Below are 20712 nucleotides of genomic sequence, written 5' to 3' on the forward strand. Positions count from 1 at the left end.
TCTACGCAGACGACACCATTCTGTATACTTCTAGCCCTTCCTTGGACACTGTGCTATCTAACCTCCAAACGAGCTTCAATGCCATACAACACTCCTTCCGTGGCCTCCAACTGCTCTTAAACGCTAGTAAAACCAAATGCATGCTTTTCAACCGTTCGCTGCCTGCACCCGCACGCCCGACTAGCATCACCACCCTGGACGGTTCCGACCTAGAATATGTGGACATCTATAAGTACCTAGGTGTCTGGCTAGACTGCAAACTCTCCTTCCAGACTCATATCAAACATCTCCAATCCAAAATCAAATCTAGAGTCGGCTTTCTATTTCGCAACAAAGCCTCCTTCACTCACGCCGCCAAACTTACCCTAGTAAAACTGACTATCCTACCGATCCTCGACTTCGGCGATGTCATCTACAAAATAGCTTCCAATACTCTACTCAGCAAACTGGATGCAGTTTATCACAGTGCCATGCGTTTTGTTACTAAAGCACCTTATACGACCCACCACTGCGACCTGTATGCCCTAGTCGGCTGGCCCTCGCTACATGTTCGTCGTCAGACCCACTGGCTCCAGGTCATCTACAAGGCTATGCTAGGTAAAGTGCCGCCTTATCTCAGTTCACTGGTCACGATGGCTACACCCACCCGTAGCACGCGCTCCAGCAGGTGTATCTCACTGATCATCCCTAAAGCCAAAACCTAATTTGGACGCCTTTCCTTCCAGTTCTCTGCTGCCTGCGACTGGAACGAATTGCAAAAATCTCTGAAGTTGGAGACTTTTATCTCCCTCAACAACTTTAAACATCTGCTATCCGAGCAGCTAACCGATCACTGCAGATGTACATAGTCCATCGGTCCCGTGTGGCTCAGTTGGTAGAGCATGGCGCTTGCAACGCCAGGGTTGTGGGTTCAATTCCCACGGGGGGAACAGGGTTCAATTCCCACGGGGGGACCAGGATGAATATGTATTAACTTTCCAATTTGTAAGTCGCTCTGGATAAGAGCGTCTGCTACATGACGGAAATGTATATAGGCCACCCAATTTACCTACCTCACCCCCCATGCTGCTTTTATTTATTTACTTTTCTGCTCTTTTGCACACCAGCATCTCTACTTGCACATGATCATCTGATGATTTATCGCTCCAGTGTTAATCTGCTAAATTGTAATTATTCGATTTATTGCCTACCTCCTCATGCCGTTTGCACACATTGTATATAGATTCTCTTTTTTTCTACCATGTTATTGACTTGTTTATTGTTTACTCCATGTGTAACTCTGTGTTGTTGTCTGTTCACACTGCTATGCTTTATCTTGGCCAGGTCGCAGTTGCAAATGAGAACTTGTTCTCAACTAGCCTACCTGGTTAAATAAAGGTGAAATAAAATATAAAAAATAATAAAAGGCCACGTTGACACAGACACAAAACCTATTGTTGTATTTTCATGAAGATAGCTAAAATAATTCTGTCAAATAAGTATTTCACTGCATGACCTTACTGAAACATGCCATGCCAGGTGTCACATTTGCTGGCCACTGTCACTAGCGTCATGACAGCAGCACTAGCTGGATGCTATCCACATTAAGACTTCCGGTTTTGGGATTCTGCCTTCAAAATAAAAGTTTTCCAATAAAACCTTGGAGAATGTTAGAGGCCTCTAGCGACCAATGGGCAGCGCCATTGAGGGCTTCTGCCACTTTAATGAAGCCAACTGGGTGGGACTTCCAACTTAATTGGCTGATCATGTCCAACCGGGTCATCAGGAGAAATCAGCCAATCGGTATGAAGAAAATTGACTACTTCAAAATGGAGATTACCTCAATGGTGCTACCCATGCTGTCTGAGAGGCTATAATGGCACAGAGTCCTCTATCTCTATGGGTAAAACGCTATGCGTATGACACGAAATCAATATTTTTTGCAGATTTGCATAGTGAATAATGTTACAAATTATGTAAATATATACAGTACCAGTCAAAAGTTTACACACACCTACTCATTCCAGGGTTTTTCTTTATTTGTACTATTTTCTACATTGTAGACCAGGGGTGTCAAACTCATTCCACGGAGGGCCTTGTGTCTGCAGGTTTTTGGTCTTTCCTTTCAATAAAGCCCTAGACAACCAGGTGTGGGGAGTTCCTAACTAATTAGTGATGTTAATTCATCAATCAAGTATAAGGGAGGAGCGAAAACCCGCAGACACTCGGCCCCCCGTGGAATGAGTTTGACACCTGTGTTGTAGACTAATAGTGAAGATATCAAAACTATGAAGCAACACATATGGAATCATGTAATAACCAAAAAAGTGTTAAACAAATCAAAATATATGTTAGATTTGAGATTCTTCAAAGTAGCCACCCTTTGCCTTGATGACAGCTTTGGACACTCTTGGCATTTTGACAAACGGTTGGAGCTTAAGGAAATGTATGTCAAGAACATAATAATAGCCTACTAGTAAAAAATATACAATTAAAAGAAATATATATATATTTTTTATTGTATAATTCTTGTTTATTTACTGTTACTATTGTTCAAGGATGCAATTTTGAAATGTGATGTTTAAGAAATGTCACTGTATTTTTAATGTGCTGCACGGTACAGGAAATACAATTGATTGTGTGTGCATAAAACCAGGGTCCAGTCTACTCACTACGGTCCTTAGACTACAAAACAGATGAGTGAATAAGAAGCTAGGTCATAGTAAGTGTTGCTGGACTTTTACTGTGGTCAAATAGGTTGTATGGGCACCTGGACACTATGCAGTACAAATGTAGCACCGTAGAGAGAACCTTACTACCTGTCTCAGCTAAAGTGGGTGGGAAATACTCAAGTAGGGTCTCTACTAACCAAATATGATTTGTTTTTGAGGGGGACTGTGTCGTACATATCCAGCAACACTTGGTTCTCCACCCCCACCCATGGCCCCCAATGCAATACACTGTCCATGGGATACTTATTGAACTGTAGAGAGAAAACTGAGACCCTACTGAATATTTCACTCCTACCAGGTGTAACAGTGTAGCTTCCGTCTCTCTCCTCGCCCCTACCTGGGCTCGAACCAGGGACCCTCAGCACACGTCGACAACAGCCACCCTCGAAGCATCGTTACCCATCGCGCCACAAAAGCCGTGGCCCTTGCAGGGCAAGGGGAACAACTACTTCAAGGTCTGAGAGCGAGTGACTTCACAGATTGAAACGCTATTAGCGCGCACCACCGCTAACTAGCTAGCCATTTCACATGGGTTACACAGGCACACCAATTTTAAGCTGTTTGACCACAGTAAAACGCCAGCAACAAAGCTCCATTAAATAAAAATATATACATATATTCTACAGACCATACTGAGTACTCACCACCCCACTTTTACAGAATCATTGTTTCTCTATAAGCCAATATATAATGCATATATAGTGATTTGGGGGCATTTATTTGACCTTGGAACGTGTTTTAAAATCCACAATTAATGCACATTTCAGTTAAATATGAACAAATGAGTCATTGTTAATGTTTAGACAATAATTTTGCATACATCATTAATAAATACAGGTTAATGACACTTTTCTAATATTACGTGAGGGACTGTTATTTTGAACATTTCCGAAATTCCGTTACCCGGAAGTACTATTTCATTTTCGCTGTCGAGACGCTGATGCCACTGTCCGGCATCTTGTGCGCGTTTGTCAGGAGGTCTCTGTCTGGTTTGTGTACAACTCTGTAGTCAACTATGTTTGCTTTAAGATCCCTAGCATTTAAATCGGTTCCATTCCTAGGGAAATCACAGTTGGTAAACTCGGGGCTTCACACGAGTGCCAGTTGGAGCGGGGCGAAAGTTGCAGTTGTAAGTAAACCTGGATTAGATGTAGTGTGTCGAGTAGTGGGCTAGCTACATGATTAATGTGTGCCAAGTCAGTTCTGATCAGTTGAATGTAGTATCGGAAATCCCTAGCAAATAATCGTTCAACTCCACTCTCTTATATGGAGGTGTTGTTGAGTTTTGATAAATGATCGCACGATTTGTTAGCAACATTGAGTCAACCAGTCGCTTGCAGCTTTTTAGCAACGCTAGTATTTACACACCAAGGTTGCTAGGAATTAACTTGCAAAGTCAGAAATTAAATACAATGTCATTTCAATTCACACTGCCGATTCTTCTTCTTCGATGTGGTTTAACGGCAGTTGTCATCCAATAAAAGTTGCATTAACGTCCACCTACTAGACTGGGGTATAACTCCCTTATACTTTGCATAATTAAACAAAATTAAAAATAAATACCATACTCCACTATTTAAATATATTTAGTCCTACTTCATGCCAACAGCCTGAAACGATGGGACACCACCACTTAACACAACCTGTAACTTTTCTGACGTCAAGTCTCACACACCCAAATATCTCTCTGCAGCTGCCACCACAACCTCTATGTTCATAACCTGTAACTGTTCTGGCCCTGCAGTACAGTTGATAACCGTTACTATAAATGCCAAAGATATAATCTTACGGAAACATATATCACTTGTTGGTTTATCCCTCTGTACGGGTACAGATCTCCTACTCACACCACTCCTCTCAGGATCCCTCCCCCTTGACCCATCTTCCTGTACTTTCTTCACTGCCTCAGTATATGACAACTTCTGCACCACTCTAACCCTGAAAACCTCAACCTGCCTCTCTCACACGGGACGTTTCTGATCCCCAGACCCATGGGAACCGCTACAATTAGCATATTCCACTACTTTCCCCAATGCTACACGATCCTTTGTCCTATGCCCTTATGCACACTTCTGCACACCTAGAAACCTCCCTCCTACACACTGCTGCCACCTGCCCATAAGCTTGACACCTGTAACAACGTAATGTAATCGGCACAAAAGCTTGTACAGGATAACTTATATATCCTAACATCACTATGTTCGGGGAAAGACTCAACATCAAAACAACAGACAATGACTCTTCTGTTTCACCACTCACGCCACCCTGTCTGCGTCGCACCAAACGACGAGCATCATAAACACCGGGAATCTTTCCCTTCAGTTGGTCAGCTTTCACATTTACCGCTACCCCGGTAATCACTCCTTTCAATGGCACCCTTTTCTTGAGAGCAAAACCATTCACATCTCCCCCCCCCCCCCCATTCGTTTAACACCTGCTCCCTCTGACCAGCAGAAACACAAACAATTATCACAAGACCACTTCTGGTTACCTTCACCGATTCCACAGCACCCAACTCTGTTTTCACCCACCCTGAAACCACAAATGGATCAGCCAAAAGGCAAGGGTCCACTTTTTCCAAAAACTTCACTCCTACTGTCACAGACTTTTCTTCATCCTGACCCTTGGTTACAAGCCTCGGGCTATGAGAAATTCACCACACCTACCACCTCCGATACTTCTCCCTCATTCACTTCAATTTCTCCTGTAGGGTTGTGATAGGTCCATTTGCTGTCATCTAGTGGACTTTTTGCTTAATTGCCCTCAGCTATGTTTAGACTTTTGTTGTTCATGTTTTGCTGTGTTCTAGTGTACTATGGAATATATTGCTTTCTTATTCTAGACACTTCTCCCAGTCATATTTAAGGTTAGAACTACCTTTTAGTGTTCTGATACTTCTAGCTTGGAGTTGTATTTTTATGATAACATAGCAACAGTATTTCACTTTTTAATGTGTATAGTATTGCTTACTAGGTGTGTCCAATCAATTTCTAACCTCTTCAAATTAGGGCTAATTGGAAAAGCTGTTCAAAAGAGGACATTCTATTATTTTTTGTACTCCGTGACGAAGGCCATGCAGCCGAAACACGTCGAATTAATAAAAACTTTGTTTCTATTGAACATGCCATACTAATAAAGTCATTTTAATTAATTATATGAAGAGCATGGTCCTCCTTTCTTTTTGATCTGTGGTATTGTGTTGTGACAAACTGCACATTTTAGATTGGCCTTTTATTGTCCCCAGCACAAGGTGCACCTGTGTAAGGATTATGCTGTTTCATGGGAAATGTCTGGGATCTTTTTATTTCAGCTCATGAAACACGGGACCAACACTTTACATGTTACGTTTTATATTTTTTGTTCAGTATAGTTTTGTTCTTGGGAGTTGATCTATTTTTGCAATCATTTGCCATAAGATAATGAATAATTTGTTGTGAAGTGAACTTGTCATATTAATGTACGTCATGTTAACAGGTGCTGTCTGGCTGTGGTGTTTATGACGGAACAGAAATCCATGAAGCATCAGCGTGAGTAGACCTATTTCCATTCTATTCCAAGTCTTACAGAATACAACATGCTATATCCATTCTATTCCAAGCCTGTCTTACACTATACAACATGGTATTTACTTGCCTGACAAGATGGCTAAACCAAACATACATTTAAAATTATTATAATACATTTTTTTTATTTAACCTTTTATTTAACTAGGCAAGAAAGTTAAGAAAGAAATTCCTATTTACAATGGCGGCCAAACCCGGACGACGCTGGGCCAATTGTGCGCCGCCCTATGCGTGTACCAGTCGCCTGTGAGAAGTGGACCAGCAGAAGGTGGCATCTAACCTGATTCACACGGTGAACAAGAGGTGCTACATCATTCTCACTGATGTGTGTGTGTGTGTGTGTGTGTGTGTGAGACAGGATCCTGGTGCACCTGAGCAGGGGCGGGGCCGAGGTCCAGATGTACGCCCCTGACGTGTCCCAGATGCATGTCATCGACCACGGCAAGGGAGCGCCAGTTGAGAACGAGTCCAGGAACGTCTTATCAGAGTCCGCACGCATCGCTAGGGGCAACATCACAGATCTCGCCAAACTCAGCGTCGGCGACCATGACGCCATCATCTTCCCAGGGGGCTTTGGGGCGGCAAAAAACCTGTAGGTGGAACAGCGTTGTCATACCACATTGTTAAAAAAAACGTTAATTCATATCATTCATGTTAAGTATACCTGCTGTACAAACACTTTGAGCTTCTGCATGGGCATCTCAATGTTTCTCTCTCTGTCCCTCTCAGATGGATTTGTTTTGCTTGTCTTGTGTGGCAGGTCGACGTTTGCCGTGGACGGTCCAGACTGCAAGATCAACGCAGATGTGGAGCGTGTCCTGAAGGACTTCCATAAGGCAGGCAAACCTATCGGGTCAGTGCTGTCGTCGTGTGTAATACTGTGCTTGTTGGGGATTGATCTCGGGTTAACCAGAACAAAAATATTGTGTAATCTGATCAGATGCTTGATTATATTTACGTAGCCTGTCCAAGAGCGACTAGGGATTGAGTGCCCCTTGTAACGAATACATTTTGGGTGTATCTCAGTAGTTTTAAAGTGGCTTCATATTCTTGTATCCTTTTCTTCCATTCACACTCATTTGAAGTTAAACAGTATTGGAAAGCAATCAGATGGATGCCTGTAACAGGGATTTGCTTTCACATGCCCACATCTTTCATGCCATCAGGATAGATGAAGGAAAGGTCTTTTAGAATACTAACATCTACTATCAGTTTGTGTTCTAGGTTAAGATGAGAGGATTCTACTATCAGTTTGTGTTCTAGGTTAAGACAATAGGATTCTACTATCAGTTTGTGCTCTAGGTTAAGATGAGAGGATTCTACTATCAGTTTGTGTTCTAGGTTAAGATGAGAGGATTCTACTATCAGTTTGTGTTCTAGGTTAAGATGAGAGGATTCTACTATCAGTTTGTGTTCTAGGTTAAGACAATAGGATTCTACTATCAGTTTGTGTTCTAGGTTAAGATGAGAGGATTCTACTATCAGTTTGTGTTCTAGGTTAAGACAATAGGATTCTACTATCAGTTTGTGTTCTAGGTTAAGATGAGAGGATTCTACTATCAGTTTGTGTTCTAGGTTAAGATGAGAGGATTCTACTATCAGTTTGTGTTCTAGGTTAAGATGAGAGGATTCTACTATCAGTTTGTGTTCTAGGTTAAGATGAGAGGATTCTACTATCAGTTTGTGTTCTAGGTTAAGATGAGAGGATTCTACTATCAGTTTGTGCTGTAGCTAGCACAGCCACAAAGTCATACAATCTGATTTTAAACCTGACCTTAACCACACTGCTAGCCTTAACCACACTGCTAGCCTTAACCACGCTGCTAGCCTTAACCACGCTGCTAGCCTTAACCACGCTGCTAGCCTTAACCACGCTGCTAGCCTTAACCACGCTGCTAGCCTTAACCACGCTGCTAGCCTTAACCACGCTGCTAGCCTTAACCACGCTGCTAGCCTTAACCACGCTGCTAGCCTTAACCACGCTGCTAGCCTTAACCACGCTGCTAGCCTTAACCACGCTGCTAGCCTTAACCACACTGCTAGCCTTAACCACCAAATGACCAAAAAGCTATTTTTTGTTTGTTTTCAAACTGCGTATAGTAGCTCATATGCTTAAAGGTTAGTAATGATGTTAGGTAAAGTGGGAGTTTTTGTAAAAAGTATTTATAAATTAAAACATATCAATGTATCCACCTATGTGACATCAGAGGGGGCCAACCTCTAAACTAAGCTGGTCACATGGAATTAGTACATTAGTCCTAACCTGGCTATATTTAACCTAGGTTGTGCTGTATCTCTCCTGTGTTGGCTGCCAAGCTGCTTCCTGGGGTAGAGGTGACGGTGGGGCATGAAGAAGAGAAGGGTGGCAAGTGGCCCTATGCTGGCACTGCTGGGGCTATTAAGGCTCTGGGAGCCAAGCACATCGTCAAGGAGGTCACCATATCCTTTCACATGATGGATTATAAATACCGAAAACACAAATAGAGACGCGACATGCAACAAATACTCTACTTACAGTTAAAATAATGTACATCTAAAATACATTAATTAGGCCCGAATCTATGGATTTCACATGACTGGGAATACAGATATGCATCTGTTGGTCACAGATACCTTACAAAAAGGTAGAGGCATAAAATAGGTAGAGGCATAGATCAGAAAACCAGTCAGTATCTGGTGTGACCACCATTTGCCTCATGCAGCATGACACATCTTCACATAGAGCTGATCAGGATGTTGATTGTGGCCTGTGGAATGTTGTCCCGCTCCTCTTCAATGGCTGTGCGAAGTTGCTGGATACAGGCGGCTACTTGAACACGCTGTCGTACACGTCGATCCAGAGCATCCCAAACATGCTCAATAGGTGACATGTCTGGTGAGTATACAGGCCATGGAAGAACTGGGACATTTTCAGCTTCCAGGAATTGTGTACTGATCGTTGAGACATAGGGCCATACTGAAACATGAGGTGATGGTGGCGGATGAATGGCACAACAATGGGCCTCAGGATCTTGTCACGTATATCTGTGCATTCAAATTGACACTGATAAAATGAAATTGTGTTTGTTGTCCATAGCTTATGCCTGCCCATACTGTTGACATCAGCAATTAAACACTTTACATGTTGCGTTTTATATTTTGGTTTAATACTTTTGTTTTGGCCTCTGACTCAGATCATGGCGCTTGTGGGTTAAACTTCCATAACCACCCATACGTTATAAATGTATTTATTTAACTAGGCAAGTCAGTTAAGAACAAATTCTTATTTATAATGACAGCCTACTGGGGAACAGTGGGTTAACTGCCTTGTTCAGGGGCAGAACGACAGATTTTTACCATGTCAGCTCGGGGATTCAATCCAGCAACCTTTCGGTTACTGGCCCAACGCTCTAACCACTAGGCTACCTGCCGCTCCAATTGTAAGTATGTTAAATACTACATATATTACAACATTTGTCAAAGGCAGTGTGAAAAGTATGCTACAAATTTACTGCACTCAACTGAAAGTGAATATGTAATTTAAGCTTTGCTGTTTTGATGTGTGCTTTTGATTAGCCTCTGTATCCCTGTCTCTGTGTGTGACCCTTGACCCTGAGTGTCATCACGAGGCCCATGTAGACCAGAAGAACAAGGTGGTGACATCACCAGCCTTCATGTGTGAGACCCAGCTGCACCTGATCTTCGACGGCATCGGAGCCATGGTAACCAACGTCCTCAAACTCAGTGGAAAGTGAAAGAGCAGAACCCCCACAGTAGTTTATAACATCATACCAAATAGCAATGTTGTCCAACACAAATCCACTTCACCACTAAACTATATCGAAGGAGTGTGCTCGTTATGTTGTTTTACAGCTCTCAACACAGTATTTGTCAAAAGCTTTAGATTTTATTAAATGTGCCAGTATTCAATAGAAATAATTATTTTGTATGTTTTTCTCTTGACATCTAGAGAATATTAATTTATTATGATAATAAACTACTTTATTCTGCTAACTGCATACAGGTACATTTCCCTGTTATAGGAATGGAATGAAATTCTAGAGTTGTAATTTAGAGAAGCGCTACTAGTTCCTGTATTGTCCAGCAGAGGGCGCTGACAGGCCATTGGCCACTCGGTTCCAATGCAAACGTGTTGAGATTCCTCTCTCTCTCATTCAAAGATTCAGAGCAGGTGTAAGAATTTATTAACTTTAAAATCATCTGTGTTTCTAGGCGAATAAGCTATAAATATCTCAACTGCTGAAATCAGATAAAAAAAAAAAAAGTATTTCATTCAGACTTGGAGAGGACTTGCACTAAGGAAAGACAGTGTTTAGGAAATGGCTTTGTTTACCTGGAGTCGTGCATATTGTCATTTAACTCATGTCTGTTGAATAAAGAGATGTTGTCAGTGTACTCACGTTTTATTTATTTAACCTTTATTTAACTAGGCAAGTCAGTTAAGAACACATTCTTATTTACAATGATGGCCTACCAAGATGCCTCCTGCGGGGACGGGGGCTGGGATTAAAAAGAAAAAATAAATATAGGACAAAACACACATCACGACAAGAGAGACAACACTACATAAAGAGAGACCTAAGACAACAACACAGCATGGCAGCAACACAACATGGTAGCAGCACAAAACATGGTACAAACATTTGGCATAGTCAACAGCACAAAATTCAAGTGACAACAATACATTACACAAAGCAGCCACAACTGTCAGTAAGAGTGTCAATGATTGCTTTGAATGAAGAGATTGAGATAAAACTGTCCAGTTTGAGTGTTTGTTGCAGCTCATTCCAGTCGCTAACTGCAGCAAACTGAAAAGACGAGCGACCCAGGGATGTGTGTGCTTTGGGGATCTTTAACAGAATGTGACTGGCAGAACGGGTGTTGTATGTGGAGGATGAGGGCTGCAGTAAATCTCTGATAGGCCTCACTCCCCCCTAAGAGGGTTTTGTAAATAAGCATCAACCAGTGGGTCTTGCGACGAGTATACAGAGATGACCAGTTTACAGAGGAGTATAGAGTGCAGTGATGTGTCCTATAAGGAGCATTGGTGGCAAATCTGATGGCCGAATGGAACATCTAGCCGCTCGAGAGCACCTTTACCTGCCGATCTATAAATTATGTCTCCGTAATCTAGCATGGGTTGGATGGTCATCTGAATCAGGGTTAGTTTGGCAGCTGGGGCGATTACGATAGAGGAAACCAAGTCTACATTTAACCATAGCCTGCAGCTTTGATATGTGCTGAGAGAAGAATAGTGTACTGTCTAGCCATACTCCCAAGTACATGTATGAGGTGACTACCTCAAGCTCTAAACCCTCAGAGGTAGTAATAACACCTGTGGGAAGAGGGGTATTTTTCTTACCAAACCACATGACCTTTGTTTTGGAGGTGTTCAGAACAATGTTAAGGGCAGAGAATGCTTGTTGGACAATAACAAAGCTTTATTGTAGAGCATTTAACACAAATTCCTGCGGAGGGGCCAGCTGAGTATACGACTGTGTCATCTGCATATGAATGGATGAGAGAGCTTCCTACTGCCTGAACTATGTTGTTGATGTAAATTGAGAAGAGCGTGGGGCCTAGGATCGAGCCTTGGGTTACTCCCTTGGTGACAGGCAGTGGCTGAGACAGCAGATTTTCTGACTTTATACACTGCACTCTTTTGAGAGAAACGTAGTTAGCAAACCAGGCCAAAGACCCCTCAGAGACACCAATACTCCTTAGCCGGGCCACAATAATGGAATGTTGTACTGTATCAAAAGCTTTGGCCAAGTCAATAAAAATAGCAGCAAAACATTGCTTAGAATCTATGGCAATGGTGACATCATTGAGGACCTTTAAGGTTGCAGTGACACATCCATAACCTGAGCGGAAACCAGATTCATACCAGAGAGAATAATATAGACATTAAGAAAGCCAGTCAGTTGATTATTGAGTTTTTACAACACTTTTGATAAACAGGGCAAAATAGAAATAGGTCTATAACAGGATCTGCTTGATCTCCCCCTTCAAGTAAAGGATGGACCGTGGCTGCCTTCCAAGCAATGGGAACCTCCCCAGAGAGCGGAGACAGGTTAAAAAGGTCAGAGATAGGCTTGGTGATGATAGGAGCAGCAACCTTAAAGAAGAAAGGGTCTAATACATCTGACCCAAAATGTTTTTTTGCGGGTCAAGTTTAAGGAGCTCCTTTAGCACCTCGGACTCGGTGAATACCTGCAGGGAGAAACTTTGTAGCGGGGCAGGGGGAAAAGGGGGAGGAGAATCGGGGCTAGTCACATTAGAAGGGGTGGGAGATGAGGAAATATTGGACGGGCAAGTGTAGCGGATGTGAAATGGCTAGCTAGTTAGCGGGTACGCGCTAGTAGCGTTTCAATCAGTTACGTCACTTGCTCTGAGACCTGAAGTAGGGTTTCCCCTTGCTCTGCAAGGGCCGTGGCCTTTGTGGAGCGATGGTTAACGACGCTTCGTGGGTGACTGTTGTTGATGTGTGCAGAGGGTCCCTGGTTCGCGCCCGTGTCGAGGGGACGGTTTAAAGTTATACTTTTACACAAGGAGGCATGGCTGAGTCAAATAGGAATCCTGACTTAATGAAGTGGTGATTACAGAGCTCAGCCATGTGCTTCTTGTCAGTAACAACCACATCATCAACATTAAGGGAGATGGGCAGCTGTGAGGAGGAGGGTTTATTCTCCAGGTCTTTAACCGTTTTCCAGAACTTCTTGGGGTTAGACCCACAGAGAGAGAACTGCTCCTTAAAGTAACTAACTTTGGTCTTCCGAATAGCCTGAGTGCACTTATTTCTCATTTGCCTGAACGAGAGCCAGTCAGCCTGGGTATGTGTGTGTCGAGCCTTTCGCCAAATGCAATTCTTGAGGTGGAGTAACTCTGTAAGATCGCGGTCGAGGGGCTGAACCTGTTTTTAATTCTCATTTTCTTTATTGTGACGTGTTTGTTAACAAAACCACTAAAAAAATCAAAAAAGAAGGTCCAAGCGTCTTGGACAGAGGGGATCAAGCTGATTCTAAACCATTTTACAGAGACCAGTTCATGAAAGAAGGCTTGTTCATTCAAATTTTTTAGCAAGCGTCTCTGACAAATCAGGACAGGTCGTTTCACTGAGCAGCCGTTATGAACACAGGCTGTAAAACAGTGATCACTAAGGTCATTACAGAAAACACCAGACTGATACCTATCAGGATTATTTGTGAGGATAAAATCAAGGAGAGTAGCTTTTTCTGGGTGTTTGGAGTCATACCTTGGTAATACTCTGAGAAAGATTTGAGGAATCCACTTTGCTTTAGGACTTGGTCAAGTGGTTTAAGCATGTCCTTGTTTAGCTCACCGAGCAGGACAAATTCAGACTTAGTGTAAGGGGCCAGGAGAGAGCTTAGGTCAGCTAGGGTACAGGCTGGTGCTGATGGAGGAGGATAGCACCCAGCAACAGTCAAGAAAGAGCTATTTGAAAGTTTAATGCTTAAAACCAGCAAATCAAATCGACAGACTTGGTGGAGATAACCGAGCACTGAAGGTGATCCTTGGTAGTGATTGCCACTCCCCCACCGTTGGAAGATCTGTCTTGTCGACAAGGTTATAACCAGAAAGGTTAACATCTGTATTCAAAACACTCTTCCTTAACCACGTCTCAGTAGTAAAGACGTGTCAGTAAACTCATCTCTGTGGAATTTGGTATTTCTGGTATTTTATTAGGATCCCCATTAGCTGTTGCAAAAGCAGAAGCTACTCTTCCTGGTGTCCAAACAAAACATGAAACATAATACAGAATGACATAATACAAAACTTTAGACAAGAACAGCTCAAGGACAGAATACAGATACATTTTAAAAAGGCACACGTAGCCTACATATCAATGCATACACACAAACTATCTCGGTCAGATCGGGGAGAAGCGTTGTGAGGTGTTGCTTCATCTGTTTATTGAAACCAGGTTTGCTGTTTATTTGAGCAATATGAGATGGAAGGAAGTTCCATGCAATAATGGCTCTATATAATACTGTACGCTTTCTTGAATTTGTTCTGGATTTAGGGACTATGAAAAGACCCCTGCAGAACTTGCTTTTTGGAGTGTGGTGTCAAAAAAGCAGAACATCTCTTTATTACGGCTAGACCTCTCCCCATCTTTACAATCATTGATTCTATATGTTTTGACCATGACAGTTTACAATCTAAGGTAACGCCAAGTAATTTGGTCTCCTTAACTTGCCACACCATTCATTATCAGATTCAGCTTAAGGTCTGGAACTTAAGGAATGATTTAGAAAAAAGAGATGTCGCCAGTGAAAGTCATACCTGTGGAATAAAGTGATGTGGATTAAAGGCATCAGCTACCCTTCCTGGGGTCCAGCAAAATTAACCTGTTGAGGACAGAGGGCGCTGTTTTCACTTTGGGGGAAAATCGTGCCCAATTTAAACGGCCTCGTACTCAATTCTTGCTCGTACAATATGCATATTATTATTACTATTGGATAGAAAACACTCTAGTTTCTAAAACCGTTTGAATTATATCTGTGAGTAAAACAGAACTCATTTTGCAGCAAACTTCCTGATAGGAAGTGGAAAATCTGAAATCGATGCTCTGTTCTAGGCCCTGCCTATAAATGTCCTTGATATTTATTAGTATACATGCACTTCATACGTCTTCCACTAGATGTCGACAGGCAGTGAGAGAAGAAATGGAGTGTATAACTTGATCTGGGGTCGAATAAAAGCTCTTTGTATGACGTGTCACCAGTTTCCTGTTTTCTGGAGAGCGCGTGAAGGGACCTGGTTTTGCCTTCTGAAAAGCTGTCGTTATAGACGACTAATATCTCCGGCTTTGATTTTATTTGATACATGTGACAATATCATCGTAAAGTATGTTTTTTCAATATAGTTTCATTAGATTATTGAAATTTATTCGGGACGTTAGGCGTGTTGCTTTGTGTGCCTTCGCGCTACTTTGCTAGCTTTCCGTGCTAATTGACTGGAGAAGAGGACATTCTAAATCCAAACAACGATTGTTCTGGACAAAGGACCCCTTGTACAACATTCTGATGGAAGATCGTCAAAAACAGGAACCATTTTATGATGCTATTTCATATATCTGTCGAACATGTGAAATAGACATTAGATGACAGTCTTATAACATGTTATACAATAAATCTATGTTTTGTTCGAAAATGTGCATATTTCAGGTATAAATCATAGTTTTACATTGCAGCTACAATCACAAATAGCACCGAAGCAGCAAGAATAATTACAGAGACCAACGTGAAATACCTAAATACTCATCATAAAACATTTATGAAAAATACATGGTGTACAGCAAATGAAAGATAAACATCTTGTGAATCCAGCCAATATTTCCGATTTTTTAAGTGTTTTACAGCGAAAACACAATATAGCATTATATTAGCTTACCACAATACCAAAACACACAACCGCATTTATCAGCAGAAAAAGGTAGCGATCGCAAAAAAACAGCAAAAGATATAAAATTATTCACTAACCTTGACAAACTTCATCAGATGACAGTCCTATAACATCAGGTTATACAATACACTTATGTTTTGTTCGAAAATGTGCATATTTAGAGCTGAAATCCGTGGTTATACATTGTGAAAACGTAGCAACTTTTTCCCAGAATCTCCGGATATATTTCTGACACTCACCTAATCTGACCAAATAACTCATCATAAACTTTACTAAAAAATACATGTTGTACAGCAAATGAAAGATACACTAGTTATTAATGCAACCGCTGTGTTAGATTTTTAAAAATAACTTTAGTACGACATACAGCTTACGTTATAGCGAGACAGCGCCCGCAATGAGGGCGGAAAATAGGAATAAACATTTTCCACAGAAATACGAAATAACATCATAAATGGTTCCTACTTTTGCTGAGCTTCCATCAGAATCTTGTACAAGGAGTCCTTTGTCCAGAATAAATCGTTGTTTGGTTTTAGAATGTCCTCTTCGCCTGTCGAATTAGCAACCTTAGCTAGCCAGGTGGCGCGAAGATGTCCATCTTCACCTAACGCAGAGAACGGAAAACTCCAAAACTCCCGATAAACGTTCAATAATCTGATAAAACTATATTGAAAAAACATACTTTACGATGATATTATCACATGTATCAAATAAAATCAGCCGGAGTTATTAGACGTCTATACCGAACGCTTTTCAGAAGCCAATGCAGATGTCCTTCCCGCGCCTTGCTAGACAAAGGAAATTGGGGTCACGTCATTCCAAGAGCTCTTGTTCGACATCTGATCAAGCTAGACACCCCATTCCACCTCCCACTGCCTGTTGACATCTAGGCGTATGAAGTGGAAGGCGTATGAAGTGCATGTATATCCATAGATTTCAAGCAAATGAATAGGAAGGCCCTGGAACAGAGCCTCGATTTCAGATTTTTCACTTCCTGTCAGGAAGTTTGCTGCAAAATGAGTTCTGTTTTACTCACAGATATAATTCAAACGGTTTTAGAAACTTGAGAGTGTTTTCTATCCAATAGTAATAATAATATGCATATTTTACGAGCAAGAATAGAGTACGAGGCAGTTTAATTTGGGACACGATTTTTTACAAAGTGAAAATAGCGCCCCCCTATTGACAAAAGGATTTAAGAAGGTAGAGCAGCCGTTTATTATGGACAGACTTCTGCCCATCTTAGCTACTGTTGTATCAATATGTTTTGACCATGACAGTTTACAATCCAGAGTTACTCCAAGCAGTTTAGTCACCTCAACTTGCTCAATTTCCACATTATTTAGTTGAGGTTTAGGGTTTAGTGAATGATTTGTGCCAAATACAATGCTTTTAGTTTTAGAAATATTTAGGGTTAACCTATACCTTGCCACCCACTCTGAAACTAACTGCAGGTCTTTATTCTGTGTTGCAGTCATTTCAGTCGCTGTAGTAGCTGACATGTATAGTGTGAGTCATCCACATACATAGACACACTGGCTTTACTCAAAGCCAGCTGCTCTGGGCAATTCCCGATTCTACCTGGATTATGTTGGAGAGGCTTCCATTAAAGAACACCCTGGCATTTCTATATTATCTGTAGATGTTATAATCATGTATTGCTACCACTCTATCATCAAATGTATTGTCTAAGTGAGTTTCAGTGATAGTCAGAATATGAATGTCATCTGTTACTAGTAAATTATTGATTTCATGAACCTTGTTTCATAAGCTTCGTATGTTAACGTGGGCTATTTTCAGCACTTTTCTTCTGGGATGCTTACTTGTTTTCATTGCTTTACTGGGAAACTTAGCAGCAGTAGATATTCTCATGTTATTTATGTTAGTGCAGGGTGAGCTGCCCACAGTAGACTTCCTCCTAGGGCACACCGCCTCAGTGCTAACAGCGTAAATCTAATTCATGATTACAGCATATAATAGCTGTAGGATGAGCAGAGGCATTCGGGGCTGTTAGAGGGACATAAATTAGGTTACTTACATTGTGTCTTCCAACTCCCCTGGTGTAATGTACATTTGCTGAAGCATTGTGTAAACTCAGTGTCACAATGGTAGGGATTAACTGAGTTGGGCTTGGGTCATTGATAAGTCATTGTCTCAATGCAGCCTTATAGTGCTGTGAAATGATCCCCCAAATGATTTGGGTGGATCCCATCCTCCTTATAAAACCTGTTTTGTTTCCAAAAGGTATCAAAATTGTCAACAAAAGTTACACGTATTGAGCTGTAATAATCACGTAGCTATTTGTGAAGAGAAAGAATCCTGCTAAATTATTTTAATGCCACGATTCAGAGAAGGGCACAGGACCAGATATGATGGGTCTTTTGTTAGTGTCTAGCAGAGACACAATCAGCTCTTTAAAATCCAGTTTCAACTGTTCAGAGCTGCCCTTAAAAACGTCATTAAAACCCACATGGACTAGGATAGAATCGATGTCCTGACGTAGTACATTCAGGAGCAGCATAGTAATTTCACTTACTGAAGTTGCAGGATGTTTTTGCACCAGGAATGGTCACTTTTCTTACCATGGAACTGCCCAAAATCCCGGCTATCGAGAAGGACGAGGAAATCCGCCCACTCCCACGCTTCACAGGACTCGGAGAACCCTTTGTGGACGGGCGAGAGGCAGTTGAACCCGTTGCTTCCGGTGTCTGGTGCAGGCCTCAGACAGATGGAGAATCGGAAGGAAGGTTGTCGAATTCGAAATCAAAAGGAGTAGGCACTGCGGCCGCAGACGCAGGCGCCCCCAGCGACAAAGGAGCAGGAAGATAAGGCTCCAGGACGGCAAAACTATTCAATGAAATTTATTTAAATGAAATTTATTTAGAAAGCCCTTCTTACATCAGCTGATGTCATAAAGTGCTGTACAGAAACCCAGCCTAAAACCCCAAACAGCAAGCAATGCAGGTGTAGAAGCACGTTGGCTAGTAAAAACTCCCTAGAAAAGGCCAGAACCTAGGAAGAAACCTAGAGAGGAACCAGGCTATGAGGGGTGGCCAGTCCTTTTCTGGTTGTGCCGGGTGGAGATTATAACAGAACATGGCCAAGATGTTCAAATGTTCATAGATGACCAGCAGGATCAAATAATAATACTCACAGTGGTTGTCAAGGGTGCAACAGGTCAGCACCTCAGGAGTAATTGTCAGTTGGCTTTTCATAGCCGATCATTCAGAGTATCTCTACTGCTCCTGCTGTGTCTAGAGAGTTGAAAACAGCAGGTCTGGGACAGGTAGCACGTCCGGTGAACAGGTCAGGGTTCCATAGCCGCAGGCAGAAGAGTTGAAACTGGAGCAGCAGCACAGCCAGGTGGACTGGGGACAGCAAGGAGTCATCAGGCCAGGTAGTCCTGAGGCATGGTCCTAGGGCTTAGGTCCTCCGCGAGAGAGAAAGAAAGAAAGAGAGAAAGAAAGAAAGAGAAAAAGAGAGAGAATTAGAGAGAGCATAAGACAGGAGAAATACTCCAGATATAACAGACTGACCCTAGCCCCTCGACACACAAACTACTCCAGCATAAATACTGTAGGCTGAGACAGAAGGGGTCGGGAGACACTGTGGCCCCGTCCGACGATACCCCCGGACAGAGCCAAACAGGCAGGATATAACCCCACCCACTTTGCCAAAGCACAGTCCCCACACCGCTAGAGGGATATCTTCAACCACCAACTTACCATCCTGAGACAAGGCAGAGTATAGCCCACAAAGATCTCCGCCACGGCACAACCCAAGGGGGGCGCCAACCCAGGCAGGAAGATCACGTCAGTGACTCAACCCACTCAAGTGACGCACCCCTCCTAGGGACGGCATGAAAGAGCACCAGTCAGCCAGTGACTCAGCCCCTGTAATAGGGTTAGAGACAGAGAATCCCAGTGGAGAGAGGGGAACTGGCCAGGCAGACACCAAGGGCGGTTCGTTGCTCCAGTGCCTTTCCGTTCACCTTCACACTCCTGGGCCAGACTACACTCAGTCATAGGACCTACTGAAGAGATGAGTCTTCAATAAAGACTTAACTTGTTACGGCTAGACGTTCCGCTAGTGGAACCCCTCAACAACATCCGGTGGCAGCCAATGTGTCAGATTTAAAAAAGGCTTTACGGTGAAAGCAAACCATGCGATTATCTGAGGAAAGCACCCCACCAAACAAACACATGACGTTCATATTTCAACCCGCCAGGTGCGACACAAAACGGAGAAATACCGATATAATTCATGCCTTACCTTTGAAGATCTTCTTTTGTTGGCACTCCAATATGTCCCATAAACATCACAAATGGTCTTTTTGTTCGATTAATTCGGTCGTTATATCTCCAAAATGTCAATTTATTTGGTGCAATTGATCCAGAAAAACACCGGTTCCAACTCGCACAACATGACTACAAAATATCTAATAAGTTACCTGTAATCTTTGTCCAAACATTTCAAACAACTTTCCTAATACAACTTTAGGTATTTTTTTACGTTGATAATCGATACAATTTAAGACGGGATAAACTGTGTTCGATACAGGACGAAAACAAAGTGTAGCGAGCTTTCAGGTCGTGCGCCCCTAACAAACAGTACAGTTCACTCAACCCTCGTTCTGAACTGCCCCACTTCTTCATTTCTCAAACGAAAAACATCAACCAATTTCTAAAGACTGTTGACATCCAGTGGAAGCGATAGGAACTGCAAGCAAGTGCCACAGAAATCTAGCTCCCCATAGAAAACACATTGAAAAGAGAGTGACCTCAATTTTGTTTTTCCTGCATGTTTTTTCCTCTGGGTTTCGCCTGCCATATTCTGTTATACTCACAGACATTATTCAAACAGTTTTAGAAACTTTAGAGTGTTTTCTATCTAAATCTAGCATAGTGACCGTAGCGTACGTGTAGGACCAAATCAGAAAGATAGGTAGGAACAAGCCCATGTAATGCTTTGTAGGTTAGCAGTAAAACCTTGAACACCTGGTACCAACT

The 20712-nt window shown here is 42.2% G+C and overlaps 1 protein-coding gene and 1 non-coding gene across 2 annotated transcripts; both read left to right on the forward strand.

Annotated features, from left to right (window-relative positions):
• Positions 1 to 856: 856 nt before the first annotated feature.
• Positions 857 to 929, forward strand: trnaa-ugc (transfer RNA alanine (anticodon UGC)). Its single transcript has one exon. It is a non-coding gene; the product is annotated as a tRNA-Ala (tRNA).
• A 2692-nt stretch (positions 930 to 3621) lies between these two features.
• gatd3 (glutamine amidotransferase class 1 domain containing 3) lies at positions 3622 to 10669 on the forward strand. The gene is made up of 6 exons (XM_055871557.1): positions 3622 to 3840; positions 6186 to 6238; positions 6633 to 6866; positions 7035 to 7127; positions 8557 to 8712; positions 9879 to 10669. The coding sequence occupies exons 1-6, from the start codon at positions 3727 to 3729 to the stop codon at positions 10006 to 10008; spliced, it is 780 nt and encodes a 259-aa protein (XP_055727532.1). The 5' UTR covers positions 3622 to 3726; the 3' UTR covers positions 10009 to 10669.
• The last annotated feature ends 10043 nt before the right edge of the window (positions 10670 to 20712 follow it).

Source organism: Salvelinus fontinalis, chromosome 19 (assembly GCF_029448725.1).
Source record: "Salvelinus fontinalis isolate EN_2023a chromosome 19, ASM2944872v1, whole genome shotgun sequence".
NCBI lineage: Eukaryota > Metazoa > Chordata > Actinopteri > Salmoniformes > Salmonidae > Salvelinus > Salvelinus fontinalis.

What these genes read in the sequence shown, in the direction of transcription:
- gatd3 (XM_055871557.1), top strand. Translation starts at nt 3,727, where the DNA reads ATGTTTGCTTTAAGATCCCTAGCATTTAAATCGGTTCCATTCCTAGGG. An exon ending in GAAATCCATGAAGCATCAGC is followed by an intron (nt 6,239 to 6,632) that starts GTGAGTAGACCT and finishes TGTGTGAGACAG; the next exon opens with GATCCTGGTGCACCTGAGCA. An exon ending in CACATCGTCAAGGAGGTCAC is followed by an intron (nt 8,713 to 9,878) that starts CATATCCTTTCA and finishes TGAGTGTCATCA; the next exon opens with CGAGGCCCATGTAGACCAGA.